The 17,709-nt window shown below is 47.3% G+C and overlaps 2 protein-coding genes across 3 annotated transcripts in view; one reads left to right on the forward strand and one right to left on the reverse strand.

Moving 5' to 3' along the window:
• PRPF19 (pre-mRNA processing factor 19) overlaps window positions 1-8,925 on the reverse strand; it is a 22,410-nt gene extending 13,485 nt beyond the window's left edge. The window contains exon 1 of the mRNA XM_059070478.2: window positions 8,510-8,925. The gene's annotated coding sequence lies outside the window, so the exon portion shown is untranslated. The remainder of the gene's footprint in view (window positions 1-8,509) is intronic.
• On the forward strand, window positions 8,601-17,333 carry TMEM109 (transmembrane protein 109). 2 transcript variants are annotated; one of them, XM_059070540.2, is made up of 4 exons: window positions 8,601-8,801; window positions 14,053-14,297; window positions 15,216-15,318; window positions 15,750-17,333. In XM_059070540.2, the coding sequence occupies exons 2-4, from the start codon at window positions 14,061-14,063 to the stop codon at window positions 16,139-16,141; spliced, it is 732 nt and encodes a 243-aa protein (XP_058926523.1). In that variant the 5' UTR covers window positions 8,601-8,801; window positions 14,053-14,060; the 3' UTR covers window positions 16,142-17,333. The 2 variants fall into 2 exon arrangements, with proteins under 2 accessions (XP_058926523.1, XP_058926522.1); XM_059070539.2 differs by having other exon boundaries at window positions 8,694-8,996.
• Window positions 17,334-17,709: the final 376 nt, after the last annotated feature.

Below are 17,709 nucleotides of genomic sequence, written 5' to 3' on the forward strand. Positions count from 1 at the left end.
CACGCTCCCAATGCAGGGGTCCTGGGTTCAATCCCTGGTTGGGGAACTAGATCCCACACGCCACAACGAAAGATCCCGCGTGCCACAACAAAGATCCTGCACACGGCATCCCCTGTGCTGCAACTAAGACCCAGTGCAGCCTAATTAATTAATTAATTAATTAAAATGAAATCCCAAACATTAAAAAAAAAAAATCATGAACAGAGATACCTGTTCCTCGTGACTAGCAGTAACCTTCTACTGAGATGTCGGATTGTGCATACTCCTTGGCCAAAATCACACATATAGTGGCCTCTCCCCCTACCTCTTTGGAGCAGTTCCTCAGAGCTATTGGAGAGGCTGTCTCCCGGGCTATAGTCCTCAGTAAGACAATGCATAAAACTCAACTCACAGCTCGTATGTTGTGCACTTTTTTGTCAGTTGACAGTTTTGGTGACCATGAGGGGAGAAACCCAGAGCAGACTTCTCTCCTTTGTCTAAACTCTAGGACGACCCAGACCCTTGGTACCAGCAAGGGCCCCTTGCGCCCGTCCACCTCCTTGGTGTGTCCAGATGAATTTCGCTGAGTCTCTCCTAAGCTCAGATCTCTCATCTTGGTTGACAATCCTAGGTTTAATTCAGAGGTTGTTAAACTCCTTGGTATGAGGAGCGGGTTATCCTTCAGCTTAGGTTCAAGAAGAGGTGCCTTATGCCCCAGCTGAGAGACACTGGGAAGATTTTGCTCAGTTGCTGAAAGACACTGACTGAGGAGTCTTTCAGTGTGATTGGACTGGGTGATTGAGTGGGAGGCTGACCTGATGTCTTTCCTCAAATCAGCTTCATAAACTTTAACAGGGTTTGTCAGAATAAAAGTGAAGATAGCAGATGAGAGCTTTCAGCTCCAAAGATAAGAGACATAGCTCCTCCCAGCTGGTTTCAGCTTTCTCAGGCAACTGAGAAATTTATGGGAGAGGGGGAGGTGAGTCCTCGTGCTGTACTGCAGTCCCATAGGGAACCCCCCTATTCATTTATGTTATTCTTTTTCCTATAGGTTTTTGGGGTCTTTTTTGTTCTTTGTTGTTCTTGTTGTTTTTATTTTTTTTTTTAATTTTGGCCGCACTTTCTAGCATGCGGGATCTTAGTTCCCTGACCAGGATCGAACCTGTCCGTGGCCCCTTCAGTGGAAGCACAGAGTCTTAATCACTGGACCGCCAGGGAAGTCTCCCACTTATTAATTTAAAAAGTCACTCATCCAGGGATGTGCACATAAGGATTGGCCGTCCGGTGCTCCGAGCACCTGCGGGGGTTCTAGATGGCTGGAAGGAGAAACCGAGACGGGTAAAAGAGCTGAAATGGCTCAGGTAACACCTTAGAGGAATTAAGCTCACAAACAGCACATGGCCCACCATACAGTTTTCAGTAGTAATTTTATCCCGACAAACCAACTTTCAAATGTGGAATAGAGTTTCCCAAAAAGAAGAAAAGAGGAGCATCAAACAGCCAACCTCCAACTAACACCCCAGTCAGGTTCATGTATTTACAGAACTTATACTTTTGCAAGTACTTACTTAATTGAGAACTAAAGGAAACCCCAGCCTGAAATGGCCAAGATGGGGCTCTTTTAACATTCCAAAACTGGTTTTTGCATTGTTAGAGAAATCGGTTTGATAAAGCATCTTTTCAAAATTCTGAACCTAACGGAACAAAAGTCCTTCTAGCAGGAGCTTGCTTTTCTCTCCCTGTGCCTTTGAGATGTAAATGTTCTACCAGGGCTCTCAGGAACTCTCATCTATCTAGACCATCTCCAGTTCCTGAGACTGGAGGGGAAAAAATGGAAACGAGGCCTTTTTAAACTCAAGCAAGTAAACAACTTATTCTGTTATATAAACAAATGAGTTTTACATTGTAATATACAATTCATGACTAAATTTTAAATGAGGCTTTGAGATCTCTGGTTGTGTTGTCTACATGTTTGTGTGTATGTTATAGATATGATATGTTTCTACCTGCAGGTGGTATTGCCAAAATTAATTTGTAAATGAGTTCTATTTAATTGGCTTAAGTGAAATTAAGCACTTATATAAATTCTCAGAAATATAAATAAACTAACCCAAATGGATTTCAGGTTCATATGATCCGGGAAATATTCAGTATTAAATTAATATTTGGTATTGTTAGTTTAAGTTTGTTGGTTTAATTAATACTGGTAACTTGGTAACTTGAGATGTCTTTAAAGTAATCAGCAATAAGTGTAATATTTTTATTGTATGTAGGTTTACTAAAAGTCAAATAAGATCTTATTATCTCTATTACAAAATTTGTCAGCAAGAAAAATAACTTGCTGTAGTAAGATTTTTTCAAGTAAATTAAATGTAAATGAGATAAGAGTTTTTAGACGAACTCTCTAGGAAAAATTATGTTTTATCATATGTCTTCTTAAAAATAGTTTCTCCAGGTTTTTGGTAACTTGAAACTTTAGAGTTTTGCTAAGTTAAGCTAAACTTTACTGAATATCTAGAAGTTTCCTGACTATCTAGATCCTTTAAAAATAAAATAAGATACTGAAACAGTAACATAGGCTTCCCTCTACAAAGAAACTAATGATATTTAGAACTATTAATTGAGACTTTTTTTTATAAGAAAGCACATGTTTTTAGAAATTATAGAGTTAATAAGTTTGCCATTCTACAGAATGCTAATTAAGAGACAGTTCATAATTGCTTACTTCTTAGCTTTTACTAGAAATTAAGGTTTTTAAAGGTTAAAGAATATAATTAAAATATATAATTAAAACTTCCAAAAATTAATAAGGAAAAAATATTTGTGTGCAAAGGAAAAAGAAGGTTTAAGGAATGGAAATGAATTTTGTTAAGGGAAAACGATGTAACTTTGTCCTAAAAAGAAGTTAAAGAGAGAGCGAGAAAGGGAAAGCATAGGACAGAATCGGAAGGTATAAAAGAAAGTTATAGAAAGTTATCTAGGAAAAGAATTTTGTATGTGATAAGGACTGGTGAAGATTGGAATGAATTTAATTGATTGAATGAGTTTTAATATTAAAAATAAGCTGGTACAAAATTAGAATTTGGTTTTCTCTCTCTGTTAAGAGGGGCAAAGTTTTCTTGGAATATTGATCTGCTTTCCATAGCAGAATGTAAAGTTTCTCTACCTTTTAAACAATCTGTTGCAATTTTTTGTATTTGCCTTTGAAATCTTCTATTGTCTTCTATTGTCACGTGATTAAGTGAATAAATATTGTTTCACAGTGACCACTGATCCTATTTGACCAAGTGTTTTGAAATCTTTTGATATCTTTGACAAACTTCCGTGCGTGCATCATGGGGGATCTTACCGGCGAACTCCCAAAGTTCTTTTGACTTCTAGCTAACTTTGGGATACTTCAGAGAATACTAAAACATCTCAAAGAAAGATATTAAACTAATATCTAACATACTATTTGGTATGTTTTGGGGTTTTTTTAATTTTTTAATTTTATTTTGTTTTATTTTTATACAGAACCTGTATTTTTATACAGGTTCTTATTAGTTATCTATTTTATACATATTAGTGTATATATGTCAATCCCAACTATTTGGTATGTTAAATTATAGGAGAAGCATTGTCAACCTTCTTAGGTTATAGTTTATGGGTAATTGTTATTAATGTAAGTGTTCTAGAAATTATATGAAATTTCTAAAATTTGAATGTAGATATAATGTTACATTATAACATTAATAATGTTATCAATCATAATGTTATCAGTCATAATTCTAGTTATTATTTCAATATTCTATGTCACAAAAATAGCTAAATTTCTCTGACAATTGCATTGTAATTAGGTGTTTAACTATGCCTTTTAAAGTCTCTTGTCATTTATAGATAATTACTGTTTTGCTCTGATGCTTTTGCAAAAATGCTCCATTTTCAAGAAGATTCATAGAAAGGACTTTCTGATAAGTACAGGGTTCTGATAACTTTCAGACTATACTGCTGAATTGGGTAAGAAATCAAAGAATTCGAATGGAAAACCTGATGGCTTCAAAAAACTATGAAGTATCAAGATCAACAAGTGTGACTTTTTGTCTGAAATATTATTGACTTTTAAATCTTTGTTTTCCAGATACACGCAAACCTTTCCCCTTAAGCTGTGACTTACAGCAATTTGGTAAATTATACCTTTGTAAGCAGAACTGAAACATTTATCTTTTCTCTCTACCTGATCCCTCCAGAATTTGGAAACTCTTAGTATTCTTATTTTCATGGCAATATGGTTATTTGCATAAGTTCAATAAGAATCTACTCTCCTTATAACAGCACACAACTGGAAACATTCGTTATACTATCAAGGCTTTGATTGGAATGTCATAATAGAGAGAGATGTGCATAGGCTCAGATATGACCAGACAGCTTTAAGGAACTAAGATTGACTTTATGGAGCCATAAATCCCTTGAAACAACAGTCTGGTATCTTGCATACAGGGTCCCCAACAGCCTTATCAGGTGAATAAAGAAAGCCACTTCCTGGCAGGTGCAAGGACGTCAAGATATTTTGTACCTCAAGAAGAAAGAGATTCACCCAAATTTATAGGTATTCCAAACAGAATCTGATGGCAAGTCCTTGGCATGTCTTTCCTGGCCTTGAGAGGACTTTTAAAGTTCAAATCTGAGATTCCTTATGAAAAGTTCCAACAAAGCCAATTTATTTATTTATTTTTAAAATATTCCTAATGCTTTTTTGTTTAACATCTTTATTGGAGTATAACTGTTTTACAATGGTGTGTTAGTTTCTGCTTTACAACAAAGTGAATCAGTTATTCATATACATATGTTCCCATATCTCTTGCGTCTCCCACCCTCCCTATCCCACCCCTCTAGGTGGTCACAAAGCACTTTTAAAAATTATTTTTATTGATTGATTGATTTTGGGCAGTGTTGGGTCTCCGTTGCTGTGCACGGGCTTTCTCTAGTTGCGGCGAGCGGGGGCTACACTTCGTTGTGGTGTGCGGACTAGGGCTCAAACCCGTGTCCCCTGCGTTGACAGGCGGATTCTGAACCACTGGGCCACCAGGGAAGTCCCCCAAAGGCAATTTAAAAGAGCATATTTGATCAATTATACTTATGTAAATAATCAGGCCAAACTTATTGAAACCAGACTCATTTTGCAAGCAAATTAGTCTTAATTTGGCTATACTTGGTAGAGATGAGGGTGGCTTTGGAGATAAGAATTATGTTTCAGTAAATATACATTTGTGGATATTAAGTTCTAGTGCTGTTAGTTGTTAGTTTTCTTTGAATTTCGGTATTTACTGCTGAAGACTCACTTCCTAGATGGCTCCTTTTTACTAAGTTGCATTACTGTAAGGTTTAATTGAACTATTTTTTTTTTTTTTCCTTTTTTTTTTTTTTTTTTTTTTTGTGGTATGCGTGCCTCACTGTTGTGGCCTCTCCCGTTGCGGAGCACAGGCTCCGGACGCGCAGGCTCAGCGGCCATGGCTCACGGGCCCAGCCGCTCCGCAGCATGTGGGATCTTCCCAGACCGGGGCACGAACCCGTGTCCCCTGAATCGGCAGGCGGATTCTCAACCACTGCGCCACCAGGGAAGCCCTTAATTGAACTATTAAAAGGACATTGTCATCTTGTTTCTGAAGCTTACCCTAGTTACGTTTGTATGAAGATCAGATACCCCGTGACCTGCAACCAGGAGGTTGTGCATATACTGGAAAAGACATCATTTAAAGAACCGTCTCCAACCTAGATGAAAGGATCCTTATCAGGTACTCTTAACTAGCTCATGTGCAGTGAAACTGAAGGGAACTGACTCTTGGCTACATTACCTCCCACTTTAAAAAGGGCCTCTGTACCAGACTGGTCTATAGAGAGGACTGCTGACCTCAACATCAACTTAAAACGACACTCAGAGGAGAAACTACACCCGCACCGGGAAAAAAAAGACAACACCAGAAGTAGACAGCTATTCCAAGATGCTGGGCCTGACCTGTGTGATCAGTTATAATGTTTTCTTGGTTTCTACAACCAGTGCATAAGTCCTATGCAGAGTTTAAAAATCAATCCAATTGTTGGGTTTATGGTCAATTACCTAATGTCCAGTACTTCTGGTTTACCTTGGTGGATTTCTCCACTCCAAGGTTCTGATTGAATGGCCCTTAGGAAATTTTTTCTAGAAGAAAGAAGTTATAGTTCCGTTCAGGCCACTGTTGATATTACTAGATGAGACCCCCTCGCTTGGCCAATCAATCATACCTGCTCTGAGCCTGGCCATTAATACAATTTTTTTTTTAAAGGTTACTCACTCAAGCTCAGTCGGAACAATGAGCTAAATTTCAGTCAACACCAGGCTACAGTCATTTAAATTTAAAAGCCCCCTTATGTTGGGAACAATTAAATTATACTAAGAATAATCAGATTAATAACATTGAGAAATTGGGCTGAGTACCTTATGAACAATGCCAATTTATCATTACCCTTAACTATAGTGACTGGTATGGAACAGACTGTGTCAGATGACCAGGGGCTGCACCTAATGAAAGTTCTTAGTTTAAATTCCTACTTCAGACTTTATTAATGTTGCTAGCTATACTACTTGTACTCCGCCTATCTACAAGATTGTTATTTCTTGTGTTACACCATGTGTAATTGAGCCTCCAACAAAAAATAGTGACGACGAAGCAACTTGAAACAGTTGACCAAATATATAGTTCTATAAAATATTAAAATGATGGTAACAGTGTAACTCTAGATATGGGAAGAAGCAACAAGAGATAATCATTTCCTGAACCATAACAGACTAGTAATACAGGTGGTTCAGATACTTCTATGGCTACAATGAACAGGGTCTGGTCCAGTAATTTCACGGTAGGCGGCATATCCACGAAATCCCCACCTGACCTAGAAATAAGCCTTACTTGGCCCATGGGACAAATTGGTTATGAGATGCCTCCCAAACCTTGGTGAAATTTATGACCACAGGGGGGCACTGTAAAACAAGGGGTGCCACTCATCATCCAGTTCCGCAAGTCTACTAAGGACTAGTCGACTAGTCCTTAGCCACTGTACTTGCTGACCTACAGTATACCTACCCTGAAAGGAATTCAGGGCGAAGAACAGGATGATCCACTCTGTGCTTTGAGAAAACAGGCCCTTAGATAGTTAGATATGACAGGAAAATTTTTTATGAACCCAAATTCTTGCATCTTCCCCTACTTAGAAAAGCCCTGCAATCATGAAGTGAGATCCCTGGTCCTCGCGGCTGGCAGTCACCTCCTGCTGAGACGTGTGCTGGGTTGCACATACCCTTTAGCCAAAGTCACAGGTATACTGGCCTCTCCCACTACCTCTTGGGATCAGTTCCTCCGAGCTAGCGAAGGCTGAATTAGACAGCTGATTCAGGGAGGGAGAGGAAAAAAGAGCTCTGTTTTAGACTGTTGAGTTTCAGGAACTGTTTTAACATCAAAGCGGAGCCTGCTGATGGCAGCCAATGTGATAAAAGCATTTGGACAGCTACTGGGATGTTTTTAAAAACATGTTCACCCCCCCTTACTTCATTGAATCTCCACACCTACTGTGCACTGAAGAGGCATTTTTAGGACCTTCTAGTACTTTATACAGTTAAAAAACAAAATTCATCCCAGTAAATTTCAAAGATCTAATTGGCTATAAAAGATTCATGAATCAGGCAGCATGCCATTTCTCCAAAGGGCTACAGTAAGGGAAGGGTTTTTAAAGGCAGGACATGGAAGTCATAAACAGAAAAAAAGGAGATTACTTTAGGCATAGGTAACCTATCCATGGGGAATGGAAGGGGTCTATATAGCAGATTATCTCATCTTCCTTTGGGGGCAAGAGAGAGCCCATGTGACAGATTGCCTCATTGGTGCTGAACAAAAAATTCCTGACTGACTAGTTAAGACTACATTTCTGGGGGAGGTTGAAAGTTCAGCTAGGTCAGGTATTAATCCCCGGTTTGGGGGCTTGTCCTAGCAATAAGTGACTCCATTTCGAGCCTATAGTTTTCTTTCTAACAATAGCAAAGTTGAAACAAGGAGATCCAGAGAGATGAAGTGACCTGCTAGAATCACAAAGCAGACCAAAGATCACTTCATTCCAAATCCCCTGGCGTTCCTCCTCATAATGCTGCCTTTATATATATATAGAAATGGGTCTGGGAGTCGGTTCCCTTCCCTTTCTAAAATTGGGAGAACATTTAGGAGCCATCTGCAGAGTTTGGGTGTGGAAATGCTCTCAGAAGGAAAGGATGCATTTTCCCGGTTGTGCGCCTCTTACTCCTCCTCTAACACCCTTTCCCTTTGTGCCTTTTTAGCGCGAAAAGTTTCTCAAAAAAACCAGGTGCTCGGAGGCGCCTTTTAGAACTACATTTCCCACAATGCCCCAGGAGGCATCACGTAGCTGGAGAACTACATTCCCCGAAATGCCAAGGGGATGTTTAGAGGCGCATAAGCTTCCACTCCAAATTTAAAGATCCAGTTTACCCACTCTATAGCCCAGATATAGTCACTTCTTTCCCCTTTCCTGCCAGAGACTTCCGTTCCCAGCTCGAACTTCCGACCCCATTCTTCTCTCCATGGGAATGCTTGGGAGAAAAAGGTAATCAGAGGGTAGGGCGCATGCGCTGACCGGCACCAGGTTTGGGCTGGGAGGGAGGCCGGCCGGTCCGTGGGCGCATCCCGCCTTGCGCGTGCGCAGACGATAAACCAACGCCCCAGTATTGAGGCGCGGCTTTAGTGGCGCGGCTCTAGTGGAGCGTTTTAGTGAAGTTGCACGTGAAGACCAGCTGTGGCCGGAGCCCGGTGAGTGCGACCCGAGACCGGGGCTCCGGGGCTGTACCCGGGACTGGGTTGCGGCGGGGGCCGCTACAGGCGGGACCAGGGCGGAGCCGCGAGGCCTGGCGAGCACCAGTGGAGAGGGCTCCGACGTCGCGCGGCGGGGAGACTAACTGGGGACTCGGATCCTCGTTGCTATGCAACAGGGGGCGTCGTTAGTAGGTAACGGGAGGCGCGCGTTTCCGGGGAGAAGAGTTCCCAGCGCTGCTCCGAGGTCCGGTCAAGGCCGGGTGGCTGTCAGGCTGGGGGACAAGGCCAGCGCTGAGCTCCTCGCCCCCGACTCCCGCCCACGGCCCAGCCTCCCGCGGCCCCGCTCCGAGCCCTTTGGGGCACCCCGAGGCCCTGGGCCGCGCCGCATCCCTTGTCGGTGACGCCACCCAGCAAGTTTGGCAGGGGACACGCGGTTCGAAATAGCACATGCATGCCACTGACACCCTGTCTCGGGGAGGCTGGGTCCTGGGGAAGGCGTCGTGCGCCTGGGAGGCTGCCCCTTTGCCCGTCGCCCGGCCCCCAAACAGTTGCTGGGCAGCAGCAGCTGTCAGGGGTTTAGCGGGGGCTGCCCCCACCTGCTAGGACGCTGACTTCATTCTTCTCAGGGGCAGCTTCACCACCCGGTCTAGCAGCTTCCTTTCCACGCAGCTGTGCTTTTCGGGTGGCCTCTGCATATTTGGATCAACTTTAAAATAGCTTCCTCTCCGCACTTCTCCATGGCTCTCCATTGCCACCCTCACCGCTTCCTGGCGGGCTTCTAATACTCATTTAACAAGCATTTATTAGTCATTGTTCTGTGCTAGGCGCTGGGGATTCCCAGAAAAGTTAAGTCTGACGAGGAGGTGCTCAAAGTCTAATGGGGGAGCCAGGCATAGACACTGGTAAATGATGCTACAATGCAATGAGTGGTATATTGGCAATTTGTGTACTGCAACGTTCCTATAGATGTTTACAGTTTACAAAGTTCTTGCAGAAACATGTTAACTCCTTGCAATAACTCTTAACCTTGCTTAACCCCATTTTACATTTGAGGAGACTGAAAATCAGGTTAAGTAATAGGACAGAAGGTAGTGGTTTTTAGTGTGTGGCAGAATTGAGCCTCGGACAGAAGGAAGTCTAGAGTCCTCTGTCCACTGCTGCACTCTGGGGGCTTTGCCCAAAGTAGACTTTTCCCTGTGCTGCTGCTAATTTGTGGCAGCGGTCCCGTTATGCATCAGAAATCCCCAGGGAGCTCTAAAAACAAAAGCCTGAGCCCGTCTCTGGGGAGGGTCAGAGTAAGGAAGCCCCAGGGTGGGGTGGGGCAGACCCTCTAGCTTAAACCGGCCCAGGCCCTTCTGATGGGCAACCAGAGTCGAGAACCGCTGCTCCAGAGGGGCAAGTCCCTCAATGATGGTCGAGAACCGCTGCTCCAGAGGGGCAAGTCCCTCAATGATGGGGAAATCAGAGCCGGCAGAGGGTACTAAGTCAGCTGCCCCTCCTGCCACGTCGTGATTCATAGCGCAAGAGGAAGCTACCGGGAGGAAGGAGCCTTAGCAGGGGGTGTGGGGACCGCCCCCCACCCCGCCCTCTTAGCAAACCACAGCTAAACATATGTGGTTCCTCACTACCATAGTTCAAAGAAGCAGTTTCCCTAGCTCAGCCCGTCTCTTCCTGAGACCCGTTGCAGCTGCCTGAACAAAAGTGGCAGGTCTAGTCCCAATTTTTTGCTGTCCTCATACCTCTTGCTGCAGAACCATGACGTGTGAGCCCAGCAGGTGGGTCATCATGTGGTGGGTGGTCTCCTCGTGGTAGTCTGGGTAGTTAGTGCTCTAACTTTGTGATTGTTGATTTGGGGGCAGAACTTCAAGCACCTTGAGGGCAGGGACCATGTCTTACTGAGACAGAGTGGAGGTGTGGAAGGAGCAAAGGGGCAAGATTTTGATCCTGGGCTCTGGAGTCAAGTCCCAGTCCTGATGTGTGTACTTTAACAAGTCACTTGATCTCTCCGAGCCATTGTTTTCTGAGTAAAACGTGGAGAGTAGCAGTATCTTATACGATTGTTATAGGAGTTAAATGAGATTGTGAAAGAACAAGCACTTTGTAAATTATAAAGCAACACACACACTATACACACCACACACACACAATTTGTTGTGGTTGTTGAGTGCCTGCTATTTTTCTGAGGTCAGGCATTGCAGGAGGTGAAGACGTTTAACACGTCCTTCCTCTCAGAGCTGAAGACTGCTTTGGCTCCTGACTACCGTGGCTTCTCTTTATTAAAAGTATTTGATCGGGCTGAAGTGAGGAGGTGTAATGGTGGTGGGTTAGACTCTTGCCGAAGAAGAAATGAGAAAGATGTTTTAAAGCGGAAACGAACACACCATTGTAAAGCAATTATACTCCAATAAAAATGTTTTTTAAAAAAATGAGAAAGAATCGTGTTAAAGAAAACAATCGGACGAAAGGGAGGAGCCAGTAATCTGCTCTCTTATCTGCGCAGGGCACACTCCAGAATCCTGTTAGATTTGGTTTCCGCTGCCCTTTGGAAGGTCAGCTGGCATTGCAGGGCCAGCCTCCCCATGGAGAGTTTATTTCAAGGTCCCCCAGCTCCCCTCGACTGGAGCAAATGGCCGCCTGCAAGTCAAGCCTGGCAAAGAACGCAGAAGTCCGCCAGGGGGGCAGGAGCTCACGTTACCCTTACCTTCCAGAAAGGAGGAGACGACATCTGATCCCTCCTGGTGGAGGTCCTTGGATATAGAATCCAACCCAAGATAGCAACCCTGCTCTTTATGTCCCCAGTGTGGTCCTGACCCAGATAGACCAGGAACTGACCTATGCTTTCCTCATCTCTGACCACTGGCAGGCAGGAACCATCTGGTTCTTGATTTGTGCCAAAAAGAGTAGAAGGCTTCCCGGCCTGAGGTCGTTCCCTATGAAAGGCAGGTTTTGCAGCCCTGCTTTACCTACAGGCCTCAGGAGGGACTTAGAGCAGCTGTTTCTAGGCCAGAAAGTGCCCCGAGTGTGATATTTTTATAACCCCTTCTTGGACCCTGCTCCTTCCCACTAAACAAGAATGGGAATATCTTCTCTTCGCTCTCCTTCATCCTGATGGCTCCAGATTTCTGGCCGACTCCCGGAGGGCCCCGGTAACTACAAAAACTTCAAACAGAGGGCTGCTCCTACCTCAGGGACATGGCTTAGCCTCTCTGTTCATCAGGTCTGAATCACAGAAACACCCTGGAGCTGCAGGTCCACTTCGGAGCCTGGAAGAGAATGGGATTTGCTGGTGCCATTTGACTCTTCTCAGGCGTGGTGGCAAATAGAAGTTGGAACTGAAAACGTTTTTCATGGCCGAATCCACGCGTACTTCAATGAGTCGATACTTGTTGAGTCTTAATTTGCCTACAATATCACATTACAGATGAGATCAGAGCACAAAGCGGTTAAGTGAATTGTCACCAGTAATTCATGGAGTGGATTGGTAGATGCCAAGTCTATTTTAGCTCATGAATAATCTATTGTAGGACTTTCCAAATCACTTCTGAGACTGAAGTTGGAGAGGATACGACACAGTGCTGTGTGTGAGCGGGTCTGCTGTCAGATGCACCTGGATTCAAATCCTGGCTCTCCCGCTTACGACTTATCCTCCCTCAGTTTCTTCATCAGGAAAATGGGGGATAAGAACAATACCTAACTGATGGGTTGTTGTGGGGATTAAACGAGATAGGTGGCACAAGGTTAACTTCCTGTTAATAATATCTTGTCTTCAAAGTTGGGCTTTAACTTCTTGCCTACGTTGGGGGCTGGGGCGTTGAGGTCATCTCTATATCAGTGGGTCTCAACTTTGCACAGTGGAATCCCCTGGGGCGCTTTTGCAGGTCGAAGCCCAGGCCACACCCAGATGGTGACATCAGAAGCTCGGGGCTTGGGGCAGAGGTATCAGAACTTTGTGAAGCTTCCAGGTGATTCCAATGAGCAACCACCTTCACTTCTGCATTTTGGAAGCAGAAGCTTGGGTTTAACTCCTGGCCTTTCTCCTTGGGCAAATGCTTAACTCCTAAGTCTCAGTTTCTTCTCCTCTCTCCCCTTAGTGGCGAGGAGGATAACGCCCACCTCACGTGATGGTCCTGCAGAGCGAATGGCCTATGTGCAGTGGGTCCTTATTTGAGCACCTAACTGAGCACTTTTTTTTTTTTTTTCTTTTTTTTTTTGTGGTACGTGGGCCTCTCACTGTTGTGGCCTCTCCCGTTGCGGAGCACAGGCTCCGGACGCGCAGGCTCAGCGGCCATGGCTCACGGGCCCAGCCGCCCCGCAGCACGTGGGATCTTCCTGGACCGGGGCACGAACCCGCGTCCCCTGCATCGGCAGGTGGACTCTCAACCACTGCGCCACCAGGGAAGCCCCGAGCACTTTTCTTTACATTGTTATATAGCGGGAATCCTATTCGAGTGCTGTTTTTTAAGGTTTTTTAAAATATAAATATCAGCTTTATCTTAAATAGATTATAACCTCCTTGAGGACAAAGCTGTGTAGTCTTTTTTTAAAAAATAAATTTATGTATTTATTTGTTTGTTTTTATTTTTGGCTGCATTTGGGTCTTCGTTGCTGTGCACGGGCTTTCTCTAGTTACGGCGAGCGGGGGCTACTCTTTGTTGCGGTGCCAGGGCTTCTTACTGTTGTGGCTTCTCTTGTTGCAGAGCACGGGCTCTAGGCGCACGGGTTTCAGGGGTTGTGGCACGCAGGCTCAGCAGCTGTGGCTCGCGGGCTCTAGGGTGCAGGCTCAGTAGTTGTGGCGCACTGGCTTAGTTGCTCCGCGGCATGTGGGATCTTCCCGGGCCAGGGATGGAACCCGTGTCCCTTGCATTGGCAGGCGGATTCTTAACCACTGCGCCGCCAGGGAAGCCCAAAGCCATATAGTCTTATATATATATATTTTTTAATGCCCAAAGCACCTAAGACACAAAGGCAGGCCTTTAGGTTTCTAGAACTGGAATAAGCCTTAGAGAGATCTTCACCCACCTTAAGGCATTGACTGATACTTGCTGGCTAGTTAATATGCAAGTGGTAAAGAACGTGAGAGAGGAACCCGTGAATGACGGTTGTGCCCGGCTTAAGTTGAAGTCCGAGTTCTGCCTTTGTCAGCTAACGGGGAGGGGCGGAGGGGGCTGCTGGGGCCCGTCATGCTCGGGACAGTGGGTTTCTCGGCCAGTTCGGGCCCTCTGCTGACCCCGTGCTTCTCCTCCGGCAGGCCCAGCCATGGCAGGCTCAGGCAGCAGTTCACCACGGGGCAGGCATCTGTTCGAAGTCGCCCTGATGTTCCTAGTGGCCCTCCTCCTCCTCCACTCGGCGTCATCCCAGTCCCATCGAGACTTTGTGCCACCAGGCCAGCAGAAGAGGGAGGCCCCCGTTGACCTCCTGAGCCAGATAGGGCGATCTGTGCGGGGAACCTTGGATGCCTGGATTGGGCCAGAAGCCACGCACCTAGCTTCTGAGGTAAGGAAGGTGTTCCGTGCTGTGGCTCCGCGCCTTGAGGACAGAGGAGCCGATGTTCATGGCCGCCCGCCTTGGCTCCTCACCCTCTGTGTGTCACAATCCCTGGGGCAGAGAGCCCCCAGTTCCGCAGAATGAAGCCAGACAGCCCCGGCCTTTTTCACTCTCATTGTTGCATTCCTACCCCAGGGCCTTTAGCTCCACCCCCATCTTTCCCTCATTCCTGCCTTTCCTTGCCAGAGAGGCTGGGAAACGAGCCATCTTTATCAGCCTATGTCACCGGTGACTATAGAGTCTGGCTTTGGTCTAAATCTGACCTAAAGTCTTCAGCTGGCAAAATATTAAGACCCGAGTTCCTTCTTTCACCTTTAGAGGTGGCGCTGAGGATGACTCAGGGTTCTTGGGCAGGGCTGTCTCTTCTACCTAATGGCATCCCAAGCATGCTGGGGCGTACTTTTGATAGGTCGTACTAAACTAAACGGCTGAAACAATCATTTGTAAAATGCATAATATAGAAGAGCTGATCGACTTCTTTGTCACTGAAGCATCCTAGCCCTCCACCGACGTTACTTCACACACCTTCATGATTCCCTGGGAGGCTGGGAGGACCCCAGCTTTACGGGGTGACTGCTCCAGGGATTGGATGACCCCCCCACGCCCACGCCCACGTTCACTCACTACTACCGCCAAAGTATTCCCGCACAGCAGTTGAATTAGGGCCCGGGTGTCCTGGGTTCCAGTTCAGACAGGAAGGAGAAACGGCCCGCCGCCCATCCCCACGCACTGGAAGGTGGCTGTGGAAGGGACCCCTCCGCCAGGCTGAGAAGCAGGTGGAGATGTTCGTGGGCAGCGGTGGCGAGACTCAGAAGAGAAGAGCATCATTAGTCATGGACCCCAACTCACGCCCTGCTCTTCCCGCAGACCTTGGCTCAGGTGATGTGGGCGGTCTCATCGGCCATCTCCGTGGCCTTCGTCACTCTGTCTGGGATTGCCGCCCAGCTGCTGAATGCCTTGGGGCTAGAAGGTGAGTGACAGAGAACTGGTTAGGTCGGCTGCAGCTTAGCCTGTCACTTCCTGTTTGTGGGAATTTATCTTTTCAGGGTCTAGACTTTTCTCCGGCTGTTCAGCATCTCCCAGGTCTCCCCAGAGACGAGCATGAGAGCAGGCTGCTAACTGCCGCGTCATGCTAAGCCATAACGTCTCATCTAAGCGTCACCCACAGCCCAGAGCCTTACTCCCATTTCATAGATGCGGCAGGCTCAACCAAGGGAAGTAGTCTACCCACAGTCGGCTGGGCCCGGAGCTGAGATTTAAGCCCTCCGACCCGGTGGGAAGGGATTTTTTCCTTGGCAAGGGGGTTTGGCTCCCCCCCACACCCCGCCTTTTCGGTTCTTGACCAACCCTCTCCTTTCACGGCACCAGGTTGGCTGATTCTGTGACTCTCTCCCCTTCCAGGAGATCGCCTCACCCAGGGCCTGAAGCTCAGCCCCGGCCAAGTCCAGACCTTCCTGCTGTGGGGGGCGGGGGCCCTGGTTGCCTATTGGCTGCTGTCCCTGCTCCTGGGCTTGGTCTTGGCCTTGCTGGGGCGGATCCTGTGGGGCCTGAAGCTCACCCTCTTCCTGGCCGCTTTTGTGGCCCTGGTGAGGTCAGTGCCCGACCCTTCCACCCGGGCCTTGTTCCTCCTGGCCTTGCTGACCCTCTTCGCCCTGCTGAGCCGGCTCACGGGCACCCGCGCCTCGGGGGCCCAGCTGGAGGCCAAGGTGCGGGGGCTGGAGCGCCAGGTGGAGGAGCTGCGCTGGCGGCAGAGGCGAGCGGCCAAGGGGCCCCGGAGCGCGGAGGAGGAGTGACAGGGATGCCGGACGATGCCACCTTCCTCATACCAAAGAGCCTAGCCGCTTCTGGGTCACACAGCCCTCCTTCCAGCCCCCCCCCCGCCCCTTTCTTGCTCTGTCTCCAAACCCTATCTCTGCACCAGCCCCCTTAGCCGAGAGAGAGAGAAAGACCATGCCCCCCGCTGGTCCTCAGGGGCCCTGTCCTCTGTGGTTCTCTGTCTGGGGTTGGTTCTCCTCACCCTTTCTCTGCTCCCACCCGTCTCAGCCAGGGGAAGGTGGGGCCTCCCGCCAGCTTCTGCATCTCCTCTCAGCAGACACCCCCTGATCACTGCCAGTGGCTCCCATGACTCAGCTGCTGCCTTGCCTTCCTTCGATACTCTTGCTCTTCTGTCCTCCTCTAGCTCCTCCCCTGCCAAGTCCCCGGCTTCCTTCCTGCTTGTCTTCTCCTTCTAGCCCTGTACTCCAACCAAACCACAGTCCCTCAAGGCATGCCCCTGTCCCCTTCATTGCCCAGCTTGGGGAAGAGGCAGGGCATTTGGGGCCTGAGGGGAAGGGAAGTGGGGAAGTTCCAGCCTGGGGCCCGGGCCGGGACGTACGTTGAGTCTGTTACAAGTGCCTTAATCCGAGCCAGCAGGGCCCTCTGCTTGCCCGCCGCCGTACTGTATGTAGGAAGCTGCCCTGTAGCTGCTTTGTGTCAAGAGGAAAGTGGTTCCTCTCGGAATCTTGATTTCCCTTCAGCCAGAGCAGAAGATGACTGCTTCGTAGGCTTGTGCCTGCGAGTAGGACCCTGCAGTGGCCATGAGATCCCCTGTGGGGATTTCAGAGACCCTGAAGGAGGAAGGAGGGTTCATCTTCCTGTCTGCGCAGCTCCGGGCGGTTCTCCATCTCTCTCTTCATCACTGCCACCAAGGAGTTCGCTGATCAGTGGCCTAGGAGGAGCGCAGAGCAGACCGCAGAGATGCACCTCACAGACCCTTCCCTTCTCATGCTCTTCGGCTGCTCCCTCCCCACCAGGGCGCTCGTTCTTCCTTCGAGGCTTTGGCGGAGGTGGATGGCCTCCTCTGCCGGGCCCCACGCGTGATGTGAAGAGTAGACAAGTGCCCAGTTCTTACTGTTGAGGTTGGATATGGAATCACAGCTGCAGTGAAATATATTTTTATCAGCGCTTGGTTGGTTTTAAATAAAGTGCACGCTATTTTATTATCTAGTTCCGGATCAAATGTATTTGCTCAAAGTCTGGCTTGCTTTGATTGTTCCCTCTCCAGCTAAACCCATTTCTGTGGAGCTGCTCAGCTTTCACGACTTCTCTCTGCAGGTGTCAGGTAGTGGCGAAGCTGGGAGAAAGGAAAGGAGTGCGGAAAAAAGGCTGGTACCAGTCACCCTTCCCTCCAGGGGTGTGAGGAATGAGGAGGGCACGCACCCCCATTACCAAACTTCCAGGAACTGACCAGCTCTGTGGCAGTAGTGTACTTGTGGGGGAGGGAGAGGAGGGTACCCCGTCCAGCCCTGTGTGCAGGAGCGGCAAAGGCTGGCTCCCAACCAGAGAGAGGCTCGCCTGCGCCCCACTCCATCCCCGAGCTCAG

This window comes from Kogia breviceps, chromosome 7 (assembly GCF_026419965.1).
Source record: "Kogia breviceps isolate mKogBre1 chromosome 7, mKogBre1 haplotype 1, whole genome shotgun sequence".
Taxonomy (NCBI): Eukaryota; Metazoa; Chordata; class Mammalia; order Artiodactyla; family Physeteridae; genus Kogia; species Kogia breviceps.

Excerpts from the sequence above, each read along its gene's own strand:
- TMEM109 (XM_059070539.2), top strand. The coding sequence starts at position 8,972 with ATGCAACAGGGGGCGTCGTTAGTAG. Across the intron at positions 8,997-14,052 it reads ACAGGGGGCGTCGTTAGTAG|GCCCAGCCATGGCAGGCTCA; the intron begins GTAACGGGAGGC and ends CTCCTCCGGCAG. Across the intron at positions 15,319-15,749 it reads GAATGCCTTGGGGCTAGAAG|GAGATCGCCTCACCCAGGGC; the intron begins GTGAGTGACAGA and ends CTCCCCTTCCAG.